Source organism: Argentina silus (genome assembly GCF_951799395.1).
Source record: "Argentina silus genome assembly, chromosome: 16".
NCBI lineage: Eukaryota > Metazoa > Chordata > Actinopteri > Argentiniformes > Argentinidae > Argentina > Argentina silus.
The window spans coordinates 13,310,313-13,327,067 of record NC_139670.1 but is presented as its reverse complement, the minus strand read 5'-3'; the positions used below and the strand labels follow the sequence as shown (position 1 = coordinate 13,327,067).

At 46.6% G+C, this 16,755-nt stretch overlaps 1 protein-coding gene across 3 annotated transcripts in view; it reads left to right on the top strand.

Annotated features, from left to right (window-relative positions):
• The window catches only part of dock1 (dedicator of cytokinesis 1), a 162,811-nt gene that overhangs the window by 127,707 nt on the left and 18,349 nt on the right, over positions 1-16,755 (top strand). For all 3 annotated transcript variants that reach the window (XM_083687166.1, XM_083687165.1, XM_083687164.1), the window contains 8 exons: positions 1,045-1,085; positions 1,529-1,619; positions 4,236-4,355; positions 6,374-6,463; positions 6,695-6,799; positions 12,676-12,817; positions 13,253-13,334; positions 15,924-16,008. In XM_083687166.1, coding sequence (XP_083543292.1) covers positions 1,045-1,085; positions 1,529-1,619; positions 4,236-4,355; positions 6,374-6,463; positions 6,695-6,799; positions 12,676-12,817; positions 13,253-13,334; positions 15,924-16,008 — 756 coding nt within the window. The remainder of the gene's footprint in view (positions 1-1,044; positions 1,086-1,528; positions 1,620-4,235; positions 4,356-6,373; positions 6,464-6,694; positions 6,800-12,675; positions 12,818-13,252; positions 13,335-15,923; positions 16,009-16,755) is intronic.

The window sequence follows — 16,755 nt, the reverse complement described above, 5'->3', positions numbered from 1 at the left end:
AATGCTTCAATACACAAACAGGTCCAATAGTGCTATCAACAGACATACGTTCAATATTGCTTACCCTGCACAGCCGCATTGGAATGACTGAATAGCCTTCAACAACAGTGACAACTGCAGTGAATTGGATCGTTGAGGCATGCATTGTATGTATGACGTGACATTGATTTCAATAAGGCGCTCGCGATAACATTGACATTCTCGTGTAAAATGTAACAATAGAGAGTCCCGGTTCCGTGCCTTTTATGAACCCCGTTATCACGGAATAGTTTAACGCCCTTACCCTGGGAGAGTGACATTTCATCTCGGAGCTGTGAAATGTCAATATTCCCCCCCACCAGCTGCAGACAGAGCCTTAGAAATAAGCTGGTGAAAGTGCCTGTCCCAGTCTATGTGATTATTATAATTCCACCTCAATATTTTTGTCTGAGTCATATTCACTCAGCGGCGGTGGCGGCGGCCTCTGTGGCGGGCGGGGAGGGCTCCTGGTAATCTGTAACGTCTTGCTCCAGCCCGGACAGTTGTCTGGCGCCTTCCAACACTTGATTCTAATCTCAGCTAACTTGTCTTATTGCGCCTGCCAGTCGACTTCCCAGTTGTAGCGTTATTGACTGTTGAAGCGAAATTGGAGCATTGACTTTTAACGTATATAAAACAAATCATTCCAATGGAACCGCTTTTTAAAAAAGATATATATATATATATTTCAGTTGATTTGTTCGTCGATTCCCTCTTGCAGCTGAGAGGGGAGTCGCTTGAATAACCATTTGTTCATATTTTGTCAACTGTTCACGAGGATCATTCATGTTGGTTCTATTTCTTTATTTTCATGTTCGGTTTATTCCGCTGTACTTATTGTATGTAGCCTTCTTGGGGGGTTTTTCAGATTCATTTATAGAAAGAATTGCGAACCACTTGTAGATCAAGAGTTTCTTTTTCCTATTAAGCATATGGACTGCACAAGGTCAAGCCTGGCAATGAACATACTGGCAACTAACGATTTCATTAAATGATCTTCTTCTTCTTCTTCTTCTTCTTCTTCAGAACTTTTACAAGGAGATAGAGAGAGAGGAGATGTACATCAGGTAAGACACGTCTCTCTCTCTCCATTAGAACATCTTATCATTTCTATTGTGTTCAGTTCCTTTGTCATGGCCAGGTATCGGCGCTACTTTGCCTGCCAGTGAGTAACATTGTTCCAAAATATGATTTAAAAATGTTCTATCGCCAGTGCTAGATGGCAATTGTCAGTGGTGACATCCAACATGTTTGACTCCTTTATTCCACAGCTCTTTCCCACATCTTCCATTTGATCTTTTCTGTAATTTTTGTTCAATCACATTTCCATCTGTAAAAGCATTGTTAGAAGTATAAGAGAAATGTCAAGATGTATCTTGTCTTTTACAGTTCACTTTCTCTCTCTTCCTCTCTCTCTCTCTCTCTCTCTCTCTCTCTCTTTCTCTCTCTCTCTTTTGTCCACATTTGGAAGCCCACCAAGGTGTAAATTCTAAATCATTTCTGCTTCTAGGTACCTGTACAAGCTCTGTGACCTCCACAAGGAGTGTGACAACTACACTGAGGCTGCCTACACTCTGCTGCTGCATGCCAAACTGCTCAAGGTACACACACACACACACACACACACACAGACAGACACAAACACACACACACACACACACACACGAACACACACGAACCCAGATGCACGTGCCCCTTACCCACACATTATCATATTCAGTAAAAACATTTTATTCTGTTTATTCGTCTGTTGAATGGTAGTATTTCGGTCCCAGCAAGATTGTGGAGGGCAAATCTACTGTAAGCTGTTATCATGTAGATGACTCTCAACCTTGCAGTTACCAGAGGTGTATCTATGAATTTCAATGTGTTCTGGGAAGGATCTGGAAGGAGCAATACGTCCAAACTGTTTTAATCCTCCTCCGGCAGGAGATGGCTGATGAGGGGATAGAGTTGCTGAGCAGCTGCTTTTTTCACCTTGTACGGACCACGGCATGCAAATAGTTTCTACCATCTAATTCACCTTAAAGGAGCATAGGCAGAAGTGTAAAGCATGGCCAAGAGCCACTAGAACGTCACCTGACATACAACACCTAACATACACCTATTCTTTATACTGAATCTACTTTTCATATGAATACTATACTTGACATCGATTGGTTCTCCAATTAGATAGAATACTGTTTAAGCAAAGACGTGAAGATTTACCACCCTTGTGTTATGATCCTTCATGTTGAGATGTTCCCGTAGCAACCTCGCTGCAGTATAGCAGTTGACTAATAGAATATGTTTACAATAAGAATATGAATCTGAAAGCGTCAGGTATCAACCCCCGTAGGTGTAGGCTTGCTATATAACTGATAAAAGTCTGGTTATGGTGCTATCAGAAATGTGCCACTCCTATAAAAAAGGTTTTTGCTACAAGACCTGGGGTGGTTATTCCCTATCTTGCTACGGCATACAAGGAATTACGTGTCGTGGGAGGAGGGGGGGAATAAGGTGTTTCTCTCTGCCTTGTATCCAATGGTGGAGCCCATATCTTCTCTTCTGATAAATAGCAGACTGCTCTGGCCCTTTGTGCCTGTCCCTACAGGGATAGCAGACTGTAACAGCATTACATTCTCCACACCGAGCAGATAGCATTTGCAGGAATTATTGTTGTCATTATTTTTTTTATTTTTTTTTATTATTATTTATTTATATATATTTTATTCCAGCCATCGCAAAACAACTGTGGCATTCCCGAATGCTGCACCATGTTGAGAGAGAGAAAGAGAGAGAGAGGGAGAGAGAGAGAGAGACAGACCATTATACTGTTAAATTAGATAGATTTTTTTTCCAACCAAAGCTTGGAGGTTCAAGCCTTTCTTCTCCAATAAGCTGTGTCATGTCGTCGTAGAAAGCTCTATCTTTCTTTTGTACTCTTTTGTACTTGCAATGCGCAGAGACAGTGAGAGGACTTGGCCATGAAAAATGCCCGCATGATTTAGTGTCAGGGCATTCATTATTTTATAGACAGTCAAAATATGTCCTCGGAGAACTATAAGTCCTACTGTACTCCTCCAGAGTACTTCCAGTAAACGATAGTGAATTTCCAGCATCATGTACATTGGTTAATGATGTCTCAGCGCTTTGGCCTGTATTGACAATGGCTCCCGGGTGACAGTGACAATGGAAATGGATTGGGTCTTTTAACCGTACGGGTGCTGCTTGTCCCAATTGTAATAGGATCCACAGGCAGCCCGGGTCTCTCTCCCCCCCGCATCCCTCTATCCCTATGCCACAGGGAGAAAAAAAAAAACTGCCGAGCCATTACTTTCCCCCTCCCTTGGCGCAGCGAATGTAAATAATGGCGGCGAGCGTGAACGCTAACGGCCTCGCTATTCAAATGCGGACCTCTCATTCTCACCTGATCTGATTTCCCCGAGAGACGTTGCTCTCCTCTGCTTCCACAACAACGCGGAATGTCAATTACGCTCCCATGATAATGAATCAGTTGTGAAAGGCCCTCAGAGTAGGGCTTATGGAGCCTGGAGATGGGGAGAGCCAATGGGAGCGCCTGTCTCCCTGCCAGGCTTGTCACAGCCACTCAAGAGCGCTCATTATTCTCAGCATAGAGGAGAAAAGCGACAGGCTGGACTGTAGGGTCAGCAGAAAAGAAAACGCCTTTAATCTTCCTCCGGTTGTTCTTTTCTTTTTTTTTCTTTCTTTTTTTTTCGTGTGTTGCCCTTCATCATCCTGTTGTTTACAGAATCAAGCAGAATATGTAATGGATAAATGGCGTCGCTGCATAAATCAATAGTATCGGAGGTGTTCTTGTTAGTATTCGCATAAATAATGCCTCTCTTCTTCCCCCCCCCCCCCCACCCCCTCCCCCACCCCTTACCTGCTCCACTTCATGGAAGTGTTGCCAAAGCACTGGCTTTAGATCATTGTTGTGCTGTTCAAACTGTAAATATTAAGCAGAGGAGTGCGTGCGTGCGTGAATGTACCGTGCTGTGTCAGTGTGTGTTTATTGATGCCTGTGTCTTTGCTCGCCTACCGTTAGCATTGCCATCAGCCTACCCATGTCGGTCTTCAATCTTCATGATCGATGGTGTACACAGGTCCCATAGAGTACCCCCTGGTCAGGGGAGGGCCCCCCCCCCCAGGTCTCTATATTCTGTGGTGTTGTCGTGTCTTAGTGGTGAAACTGTCTCTCATGCTTGTCCCTGCAGTGGTCTGAAGAGGCCTGCGCCGCCCACCTCACCCAGAGGGACGGCTACCAGGCGTCCACACAAGGGCAGCTGAAGGACCAGCTCTACCAGGAGATTATCAATTACTTCGACAAGGGCAAGGTAAGAGAGTCAGGGAGGAGGGTGAGGGGGTGCGGGGGAGGAGGGTGGGGGAGGTCAGGAACGTGGCCTTATCGAATGTTTCGGAACATTGGCTCCATACCTTGCTCGCTTATCAGCCGATAAGATCAGTCAAACTCACAACAGGCACGTTACAGCAGGAGCAGAGGGTTTTCCGGATCCCGATCGGCTTGTTTCTAATCCTCTGCTGGCAAGAGAACGGGCTTGCTGAGCCGCAGTTTTTATGTTCCACCTTGTACAGGCCAGGGGAATGTAAATGATCTGAGGGGCGTCATGAATGGGCTGATGGGGCTTCATGTCAGAGCGGTGATAAAAAAAATGCTCTGCGGTCTCCTTTTGTCTGAAAAGCCTTGCTCGGTTTCTTTGTCACTGGATTCCACCGAGCTCCAGCTCCAGCTCCTCTCCTCTCCTCTCCACTCCACTCCACTCCACTCCCCTCTCCTCTCCTCTCCTCTCCTCTCCTCTCCTCCCCTCTCCTCTCTGTGTTCTCTACCTCCCTGACACCTCTGCATGAGCCAGGGGACACCTCACCACCCTGCTCGATGCCACCACATTGAATAGGAGGGTGGTAGAACACGATGCCACCATGTTCAATAGGAGGGGTAGGACATGATGCCACCATGTTCAATAGGAGGGGTATGACATGATGCCACCAATTCAATAGGAGGGGTAGGGCATGATGCCACCATGTTCAATAGGAGGGGTAGGACACAATGCCACCATCTTCAATAGGAGTGGTAGGGCACAATGCCACCATGTTCAATAGGAGGGGTAGGGCATGATGCCACCATGTTCAATAGGAGGGGTAGGACACAATGCCACCATGTTCAATAGGAGTGGTAGGGCACAATGCCACCATGTTCATTAGGAGGGGTAGGGCATGATGCCACCATGTTCAATAGGAGGGGTAGGGCATGATGCCACCATGTTCAATAGGAGGGGGCTGGGCATTCAGGGATGACTCAATCTTTAGAAATACGTCCCAGCAGCAGGGAACCCAGCCACTCACTGGGTGCTTCCAGTATGCTAGCTGGATCTTTACTGTAGAGAGCAGAGCAGATTAGCCTGTTAGCTTAGCGGTCTGGGAGGCTTCTCTGTGACTGGAGCCCCGTCCTCTGAGACTGTCCTCGGGCCGGGCTTCTGTTGTGGGGGTTTAAGATAATGACAGCCTGCGTTGGTTCTTCAGCCCATTTTCAGTTAACATGACTGGGAGGCCTCACAGTGGGAAGCAGCCAACTGTCTGAGAGAGGGAAGGAGAGATATGGGAGGGGGGGGGGATATTAAGGGAGCACATACACTCCCTCCTCCATGTGGACGCACAGTAAAAAGGCACATCAACCCCCCCCCCCCAGCCAGTAGAGGAAGGGAACAGTTGAGAGTGTTTCGGACGGGCCCAGATGGCCGGATGCCTCGTCTCGTCTCCTCTCCTTCTATCTTCTCCCTGGTGGCTGGGTCCTCTGAGCGCGCGCCTGCCTGCCTGGATACTGCCCAGCCCCGGCCTGTTGGACTGCTCAGAGAGCCACTTAGTGTCTCCTCTCTCTGCTACTCCTCTGCTCTGAGCAGACAGTTATTAGACAGTTATTAATTGGGTAAATGCAGTGCTAAGTATATTCACCATTGTGAACTCTGGTTTATATTTTCTCGTTTGATCAGAGAGAGGCGAACGATATTGACACAGACTCTTGAAGCCTACAGTATGCATGCCCAGTAAGTAGTGATTCGAAGAGAAATGGGCTCCATAGCACTGAGGATTTAGCAGTTTGCTGAGGAGAGGAGAAGAGGAGAGAGTCAGGATTGAGTGGAGGTCTCGTGTGAGATGCTGTAGCCTGACTTATCATCCACGCACCTGTACCTTGTCTTGAAACTGAGCTAACGTCTCTGTTACTAACTCACTGTGTATCTCTATCATTTCCTGACATGTTCTTGTGTGTGTGTGTGTGTGTGTGTGTGTGTGTGTGTGTGTGTGTGTGTGTGTGTGTGTGTGTTGTTGTTGTGAGCAGATGTGGGAGGAGGCCATCATTCTGGGGAAGGAGCTGGCAGAGCAGTACGAGAACGAAATGTTTGACTTTGAGCAGCTGAGCGCGTCCTTGGTAAGTGAAATGAAGCGTGTGTGTCTGCGCGCGTGCGCATGCGTTCATGCGTGCCATCGTGTGTGTCTGCGCGCGTGCGGGCGCGTGAACGCACACAGTAAGTCTGACTGTCTGTGTACTGTACCTGAGTGTTTGAAGCTTTCTCCTGTGTGCATACACTTTGATTGTGTTTCTGTGTTACTGTACAGTGTGTGACTGTAATTGACTGTTGATTCTCTCCTCCTCCTGCAGCGGAAGCAGGCCCAGTTCTACGAAAACATCGTCAAGGTTATCCGGCCCAAGCCAGATTACTTTGCCGTTGGCTACTATGGACTGGGTTTCCCCTCCTTCCTCAGGGTAGGTAGCAAGTAGCTGCTCTCTTGCGCATGGGTCCGACACCATCTGTTCAGAGCAGGAGAGAAGCATGCATACACAAACCAGGCCCAGCCAATCAATACATTTACCAAAGCTAGTGGAGTCCCCCCCCCCCCCCCCCGCCTCAGCCAGTCAATACATGCATGTACCCCTCACCTCTCTCTCTCTCTCTCTCTCTCTCTCTCTTTCTTTCTCTCTGTCCGACAGCTTAAGGAGCCACTATGGGAAATGCTTTATAACAACCCCTCCGGTTGAGCTTCAGGTTTGGGTTGTTTTTTTTTTTTTTTTTTGCAGTTTCTCACAGAAAAACAAACTGTGAATCTCAAGCAGCCATTTGAGTCTGAACTGGAGAGCAGCACTTTTGGTTGCTGGCTGGAAATCCGCCCTCACTGAGGGAGTGAGAGTGGTTTTGGCTGAGAAGGAGACGGAGAGAGCGGAGATGGGAATATTTTGAGTGTAAAAAGAGAAATGTGTAATCACACATCAAGCCTCTGATGGGAACCCCCAAGGGCATTTAGGAGTAGGGACGTGCTCTCTCAGCCTCTCACAGCCGTTCTCCGCAAATGAGGCTTGTTAAAACAGCTGTTTCTGTCCACTTGCTGTCTCCACGTACCGTAGGTGTACGTGTGGGAGGTATGGAAGTAGAGGCACTGTGCTCTACTCTCCCTAATTGAAACGGCTTTTAGTTTCATTTTTTGTATTCAGCGCTGAGACTCACCGTATCAATCTCCATTTGAATGGAACGGGATGGATGCTGGGGTTGTTGCGCGTGTGTGTGTGGGTGGGGGTGGGGGTGGTGGTGGTGGGGGGGGTGCCACTATGCCACTAATGGCCTGGTTTTAGGTTATCTGGTTTCTTTTCCGAGCACAGAAGAAAACTCAAGGGCGCAGTGAATGCGGAATGACTTGGCCGCTTTTCAATGTATTCCCTTTTCGCTTTTTTTTTTTCTGCGGTTTATTTCATGTATCGAGGCCTCGGCCCTCCCGTGGGAATGCCATTGCCGGTTGTTTATCACGCCGTCGTCCTCCCAAAATGTCCCAGTCCTCATAGAATAAGATCTGAAAGTGGCCTTTTTTTTTTTTTTTTTTTCAAGAACCAGGACTCTTCTGATCATTCCGTTTGGGCTGTGAAGAAGATGCTTCTTCTTTTGTCTGCTCTTACATTTTCCCGCTTGCCCCTCTAACCCATCTCGTCTCGCGGGGGCAGGAACTCCATTACAGATATGGCAGCGGTGTACTCCCTTAATCTAGCTGGCTGTTTAAAAAAAGGGCCTTTGAAGACTGAATCCCGTATACAGACTTCTCTCTCTCTCTCTCTCTCTATATATCTCTCTCTCTCTTTCTCCCGTTTATTCCATTACTCAGCCATTTGACCGGCATTGTTACAAGGACATGGTGTATCAGGGAGGGAAGGCTCTTTTTTTTTTCTTCTTTTTTTTGACCACTTCTCTCTGTGTGTGTGGTCTGCCTATACTGTTATTGGACATTACGGAGGGGCCTGGACCTGCACTGTGCTGCACAGAAGAGGGGTTGATCTATTGGGTAGAGATGGAGGATTCTTTGCTCTCTCTCTCTCTCTCTCTCTCTCTCTCTCTATCTATCTGTGTGTATCAGGTCTAGAACTTGTCATTCTCTTGTTCCAAAGTTCTCTCTACCCCTGCATACTGAAGGGCAGAAATAATGACTTCTCATATCCAAAGCAGCAAGATGCAAACTGGTGGTTATTAATATGAGCCTGGCAGTTTATTACAGATCAGCTCGTGGATGGGTCCAAAACCCCGCAGTTACAGCGGGAACACGTTCTTCCCCTGAAATGACTCGACTATGGAACATTAATTCTGAGGCAGATAAAGAGCTCTTGTCCTAATAGCACCACAACAACATGATCTCAACAAGAGGCTTATTCCACACTGATTGCTGCTGCAGCGGTCTAGAATGGTTGACCCTGTTGCACAAAGCACAGGCGTTTTGGTTATTAATGATGGCCAGTAAATACACGCGGTACATAATAAAGCTGTAATGCACTGCTAGCCTTTGGCCCTCTAATTGTCTTATTGGATGAGCGTGTGTGAGAAGTTATCTGGGCTCTTAGATTGTATCCACTCTTGATGCATTACATAATTATGTATCAATGCTCAGCTCTCTGCATGAGTGGCTTGGGGAAGTATTCATCTGTGGCCTGCTAATTAAGATAAATGCTGTTAGCAGTGGGGGTTTTTTGGGTTTTTTTTTTATTCATATTGCTATTTGTGTTTCGCTATCTTCCCTGCCTCTGGGAATACTCAATTATATGAGAAAATCAATAGCTCTGATAAAAGGACTTTGTCACCCCCCCCCCCCCCACTACACACACACCCAATAATTGATTTTATGCAATGGTGCTTAATTTACCTACTTATGATGTATTAGTTGCTAATGTGGTTAGGCATTACGATATTTGCTGATGTCACAATCTTAACATATGTTCACAATCTGCAGACTCAGTGGAATGAGGTGTTTCTTATCGATAGTTATTTGGATTTAAAACCATGATTTGTATGTATAACCCCCCCCCCACCACCACCACCCCCCTATCTTTCACTCTATCTTTAACTGTGCCTCATGTTCCCCTAAACCTGCAGTGTTGTGTTTGTTGTGGTTGCTCAGCTCAAAGGATTATGAGGCTTTCCAAAAAGGCTTTCCAAAAGTTGGCTGAAAATGTAGTCTTACCACATTGCAACAATTTCAAATATGAGCTGTCATGTTCTAGGTAAGTTTCTAAATTTACCTAGTGGGATATAAAAAATGAAAATACTTTCTCATCTCGTACATTTTCAGGTTACACTGTGTGTGCTCTACCATAAATATATAAGTCTTTTCACATCCTTAATAACTCCATGACCCAAACTGACTCTGTTGTCGGTTTAAAGGTGCCACTTTTTGGGTAAACAGCTGAGGGATGGGGCTGGAGAAATGGAACCACTCTCAAATACATACACAGAGCGATGGATACAAGGATTGACCATCCATGAGATCACAAATTATATTTTTAACCATGTTTTGAAGCTGAGAAACAAGCTTATATTTGAGGTTCTGATGGGGTAAGACAGTTGAACTAAGCTCATGGGGCATTTAAGTTGTATTCTCCAAGAATCAATGGCTATATCATTCATTTAAAAGTCCAGAAATGTATGTGTCAATGCGCAGATTGCCCTTTTAAAGAACAAATTAACCTCGTTCCATGGTTTAATTGATAAGTTCACATGATGAAGTGGAGATACTGATTAAAATGGCATGGGTACATATCTCTTCATATATTGAACCAAGCCTTCAAGGATATTGCTGGCCTGTAGGCTTTTCTATCTGCACTTCCAGCTTGTAATCAAATATCTTGATTCCATTTACAGTAGTAGCCCTTGAACTAAAACACTTCCCCTACCCCCCCGGCTTCAGCCCAAAGAGCGTGCCTTAGGAAATCCCTTCATTTCTTGTCGTTCTTGATATTTTTTTCATTGAAATCACAACGTTTGGTTCTGGGTTTCAGTAGCTACATTTCCATTTAGTGAAAAGACTGATTCTATTGGCCATCAAAGTATTGAGAAGGACCATTTCTGTTTTGGATTCTTCTCTTCGTGACAGTGATTTCCTTTGTCAGAATGGTGCAGTCTGGGTCTGGGGGTAATGAGAATGAGAAATCCTGACATTGAGATTGCACACGCACGACTAGAATGCTAAACGCTACAGTGTGAAAAGAGTTGTTTGAGGTCTCATGTGGTATAGAATAGCAATATGGTGCTGTAGAGCGTTTATTCAGCTCAGTTGTTATTCAGTGTACATGCGGCACTGTTCAGAGAAGAAAAGAAAAAACCCTGCTTACAATATGAATACGATATTGAAAATTGCAGCCGCTTATTTGTGTCGAGCACGTTTGGCTTATTCTGCCTCTCATCAGAATGGATGACGTTGTGGGAATCAATGCGCTTTTGTCCCGTTATCACTCAAAGCAGATTTGTAAACCGCCTGAAGCATATTTCAGGGCTACAATATATTTAATTAGTTTGAGAGATTGAGGTGTGTGTGTGTGTGTGTGTGTGTGTATGTGTCTGTGTCTGTGTCTGTGTGTGTGTGTGTGTGTGTGTGTATGTGTGTGTGTGCACCTGCGCAGTGTCCGTTTGGTTGGTGGTGTGCGTGTGGGGCATGTGCATACCCGTGAGTGCTTTGACAGAATGTGTGTCTGTGTGTGTGTGTGTGATACCATGAACAGGTGCCTCCAGTGTTTTTCCTCAAATAAATACAAACAAGTGTGTGTGTGTGTGTGTGTGTCTGGAACCGTAAAAGTTCCTTATTCATTTGAGGAAAAACACTGGAGGCACTGTTCATGTCATCCACTGACTAAGTTTCGCAAACAGTCAAACACTGAAAACTTCGCTCGACCGCATGTCCATCTACAGTACACCATGTCCATCTACAGTACACCATCTACATCTACTGTCAACACCGCTCAGTCACCGTCCAGAAGTGATGAAAGTTCATATGGTCTCAGACAATGCTGACCTGACCTCCCTGTGATGACTCCTAAGTGCCTTCCTATGTGGCGGTCCTCGCGGACGGCTAGCGGTTCAAGCTGCGCTGAACTGAGTGCCGTGGACGGTGTGGCGAGTGCCTCGTTCACGGCCGTCGTGCCGCTGATGAAGTGTTGTGCGTGTGTGTGTGTGTGAGTGAGAGAGAGTATGTGTGTGGATGTATGTGTATGATATGTGTGTGTGTGAGTGAGAGAGAGTATGTGTGTGGATGTATGTGTATGATACGTATGTGTATGATACGTGTGTGTGTGTGTGTGTGAGAGAGAGAGAGAGAGAGTATGTGTGGGGATGTATGTGTATGATACGTGTGTGTGTGTGAGAGAGAGAGAGAGAGTTAGTGAGTATGTGTGTGGATGTATGTGTATGATACGTGTGTGTGTGTGTGTGTGAGAGAGAGAGAGAGAGAGAGAGAGTTAGTGAGTATGTGTGTGGATGTATGTGTATGATACGTGTGTGTGTGTGTGTGTGTGTGTGTGTGTGTGTGTGTGTGTGTGTGAGAGAGTGAGTATGAGTGTGGATGTATGTGTATGATACGTGTGTGTGTGGATGTATGTGTATGATACGTGTGTGTGTGGAGTGTTGATTGTCATGGCTCAGGCGTCGGCGCTGTAGTACCTCCGCTGCCGTTTTGTAGGACCCCTCCTCTCCCATAGCGTTAGTCCCAGCAGGCAGGTGTACTCTATAGTTAGGACCCCGCTTTGGAGAGCATTTCAATAAGCCAATTCACACAAAAAAACAAAAAAACCACACTAGCCCCTTCCCCTGTGAGCCTGCCTCGACCCCGGCTCCAGCAGGCTAATAGTATTGTACCAGGAGACACCCAAGAGCCTCCCGTCACACTCATCCAAGCTCTTTGATATGCAGGATTATGATAATGGATTGTAAACCCCACCTGAATGCCTCGCCTGATCTTTTGGCAAGCAGAATTGATGTGGTTCTCCAGTTGCTTGACTGTAAGTGGCACATTTTCTTGATTGTCCCCCTGGTCCCGTTTTCCCCGTGCAATGTCACCGACACAGTCTGTAAGCAGCAACTTCAGCCACTGGATCCGATGTACCAATATGTGCTCTCTGATTATACTGCATAAGTGTGTGTGTGTGTGTGTGTGTGTGTGTGTGTGTGTGTGTGTGTGTGCGCGTGTGTCTGTGTGTCTGTCTGTCTGTCTGTCTGTCTGTCTGTCTGTCTGTCTGTCTGTGTGTGTGTGTGTGTGTGTGTGTGCGTCTGTATCAGCGAGTGTGCGTGTGCGTGTGTGTGTGTGTGTTTTCAAGGTTTCACCGTACCCTTTGCTTTCTTCCAGAACAAGATGTTCATCTACAGAGGGAAGGAGTATGAGCGCAGAGAGGACTTTGAGGCCCGGCTCCTGACCCAGTTCCCCAACGCTGAGAAGATGAAGACCACCACCCCGCCCAGCGAGGACATCAAGAACTCCACCGGGCAGTGTATCCTTACCAGAAACCACCTCCGTTACACACACCTCACACACACGCATACACACACCTCACACACACATACCTATACACCACACACACACACACACACACACACACACACACACACACACACACACACACATACCCCAGGGAAGGCTGGTAGAGGCAGAAATCGAAAGACGGGCTGATTGTAATGCATGGAATGGAGTGAGGGATGGTGTCACGTGTATTCCATGCATTACAATGAGCCTGTCCCCCTTCTATCTCCACCACCCTCTACTGCAACTCACACATTCACAACACCAAACCCACACTAACCACGAGTCAGGAGTTTTACAGTTTTTTGTGTTTTTCTTCAGAACCTTTTCTGTTGGGTTCACGGAACTCTTGTCAGCTTTGGCATGCGTTCAATATTAGAAAAGTTCCTTAATGTTTCTGAAAAAGACATCCAGTGTTTCACGGTGAAGCCGATGCTCGAACTCCCACCCAAGTTTCAGAACAAGCACGTCTCCGAACAGATTGTGAGGTAAGCCGCATTCCTTACTTTTTTGACTTTAGACTATTTTATTGTGGAGCGTGTTCATTATGTATGGGTTGGTGAGATGAAGATACATGATACATTCAGGTCTGGTTTGCATACAATATTAAAGGAGGTTACTTCTCGATGAAATCAAACTTTTTCATCATCGTCGGCATTTGCATCGAGAGACGACTTCATCGCACATTATGATGACTTTGCGTGCCAGAATTTGTCTGTGCCCGACTCCCAACGACCCCAAATGACTTTGCCGGGTTCCGCTGCTACACCGTGTAGAATGGGTGGGAGAGCCAACAGAGCTAGAACGTAGCAGGCTAGCTAGAGAGTCCATCGGGAGGGTGGGGGGGGGGGGGGAGAGAGGAGGAGGAGGAGGAGGAGGAGAAGGAGTAGGTCAATAAATCGTAATGTAAATGCTTGCGAGTGCAAACAGCGGTTGACCTTCCTGTGTACCCCCGCTGTTATTAACTCTGGGAGCCACAGTCACACCAGCCTGCACCTGTATCATCATTACTGCCTCGGCAAGTAGCTCTGCCTGAGAGTAAACATCCATGTAGCAGCGCCTAGCCCCCCCCCGCCCCCCCCCCCCCCAACAAACACCGAGCTGCCCGCACGCTCCACGCCACACCCCCCCCCCCCCTCACTCAGCTGTGCAAACGCACTCTTGATAAGTCAGGAAGATGAGATCCGACGCAACACTGACTAGTTAATTAAAGCTGCCTATTTGCTCAGGAATATTTCCAAAGGGTAGAAAGATACCTTGGGTAAATAAGAGGGAGCCCACACACAGGCCCTGCGGCCTCTCTGTCATGTCGCCCTGCATTGATCCCAACAGCCCACAATACATGTGTTTGCCCGTGGCCGTTTGATTTGAATATGTAACTCTGTTAAATGGGCAGGATTAGAGGGGCCTGTGTTTAAGCTGATAGAGGAACGGCCCGGCCCAACTGTTGACTCTCTCTCTCTCTCTCTCTCTCTCTGTTTTGCTCTCTGCCTCTCTCACCACCCTCCCTCGCTCTTCATCTCTCTCTCTCTCTCTCTCTCTCTTTCTCCATCCCCCCGTCTATCTCTCTCTCACCACCCTCCCTCTCTTTCTTCCTCTCTCTCTCTCTCTCCCTCTGGCTCCACCACTCTCTCCAGCGTCTAAACGGCCACTCCAGCAGGCTCAGATCAGACCATCACATCATCTTTAGCCCAGCAGCTAGTGGGTTGTTAATGGTGTGGTTTGGGGGTGGCAGTGTTACTTTAAAAGCTGCTTTATGCATCTCTTTATTGGATGACATACTGGGGAGGCTCCAAACCAATCACACTCCCCCCCCCCCTCCTCTCCTCTCCCCTCCCCTCCCCTCCCCTCCCCTTTTGCCCCACGGCAGAGCAATGTTCTGCAGTTCATTTGGGCAGAAGACCTCTACTACGCCTTCATTAGAATAAAAAACTGTGACTGAGCATCGAGGAATCAGATTTGGGTGCAACAAAAAAACAAAACAAAGGGCTGGGCTGGAGTGCCAAGTGAGGTCTATTCCAACGAGGCCTGTCCTTGTGGATAAAGCTCACAAGGTTGCACGCTCTGTTGCTCTGCCAGCAACGCAAACAGACTGGGTATTTTTCATCAGCAGCACATTACAATGGCAAAATGTTCAAACGCCACTGCATCTGAAAATCTTCCCACATCTACACCCGTAAAAAAAAAAAAAAAAAAAAAAGGGGGCCCGGGCTTTGAAACACCACCGATTCATTTGATATTTTATTCATGTCGATTTGCTAATAAAGTCAAACTCAGCCTGGTCAAACCAGATGGTGTGTTGTCTGGAAAAAAAGGGAAAAGGAAATGTTCTGTCGTAGTCTGGTTGTGACATTATTATTCTTCTATCAAAGCAGACTCATTTCCGAGATTTTTGTGCGTGCGTGCGTGTGTGCGTGCGTGCGTGTGTGTGTGAGTGAGAGTGAGTATGTGTGGGGATGTACGTGTGTGTGTGTGAGAGAGAATGAGTGAGTATGTGTGTGGATGTATGTGTATGATACGTGTGTGTGTGTGAGAGAGAATGAGTGAGTATGTGTGTGGATGTATGTGTATGATACGTGTGTGTGTGTGTGAGAGAGAGAATGAGTGAGTATGTGTGTGGATGTATGTGTATGATACGTGTGTGTATGGTTGTGCGCGCGCACGCGTGCATCATCATCTCAGACCGCTGGGCCCACTGCCCATAACACAGCATCCTAGCAGTATCATTCTGCCGGTGTGAAAAGTCTATTAACCTGGGATGGTGGGTTCATTCCTGCCAGTAATACGCTTCTGTCATATGCACAGCAGCCTCCTTATACATCTGCTTCAGAGAATTGCTGCCGGGAGACGCCTTTGACCTTAACATGAATGAAATTTCGACGTATATGACTCCCATTTCTACACCGGACATCTAGTCTTAAAGTGATGGGTGTAAATGCTATTGCTCTTGGTGGATCCAGTGAGTCCTGTATTTGACCTGAAGCAACACAATCAACCTTTGAATCAACCTGCAGATTGCCCATAACAGTTTTAATTTACCTCCCCACTCGTGTCCCCCTCCCACTCCTCCCCTCCAGCTTTTACACCATAAATGAAGTCCATAAATTCCAGTATTCCAGGCCAGTGAGGAAGGGGGAGAAGGACCCTGACAATGAGTTCTCGGTAAGTGTGATGTTTATTCTGGAACATTTTCTTGTCCAGTATGTTTCCTCGCCAAGGATTGATGTTGTGGATTGTTATATTTCAGTTGTTTACAGCGATTGAGAGATAATATACATTCACTTAACACTTTATTAGGAACACTGTACTAATACTGGGTAGGGGCCTCCCTTTGCTCTCAAAACAGCCTCGATTCTTCGTGGCATTGATTCCACAAGATGTTGGAAACATTCCTTTGAGATTCTGGTCCATGATGACATGATTGCATCACACGATTCCTGCAGATGTTTCAGGTGCACACATCCTAAAGGTGTTCTATTGGATTCAGATCCAACTGGGAAGGCCAGTCATGCGCATGGTCAGCAACAATACTCCAATAGGCTGTGGCATTCAAGCGATGATTGATTGGTATTAACGGGCCCAAAGTGTGCCAAGAAAACATTCCCCACACCATTACACCACCTCCACCATGAGAAGGTGTACAGGTGTCCCTAATAAAGTGCTCAGTGAGTGTATATCTGTACATGTGGAGAGGGCACTTCATAGTAGATCAACTAGAATCAGTGTGTGTGTGTGTTGGGAGTCTCTTTGGCTCTTACACCAGTACATTCACTTCAGTTGCCTGAGTTGATAAGGCCAATTTAATTGGATTAATCAAACCCATTTCACACGTCCGTAGAGTATATTACTTTCACATTATGTCCAGCCGACACCTCAACAGAGGTGGCCGATATGTGTTTCCCATTTCCT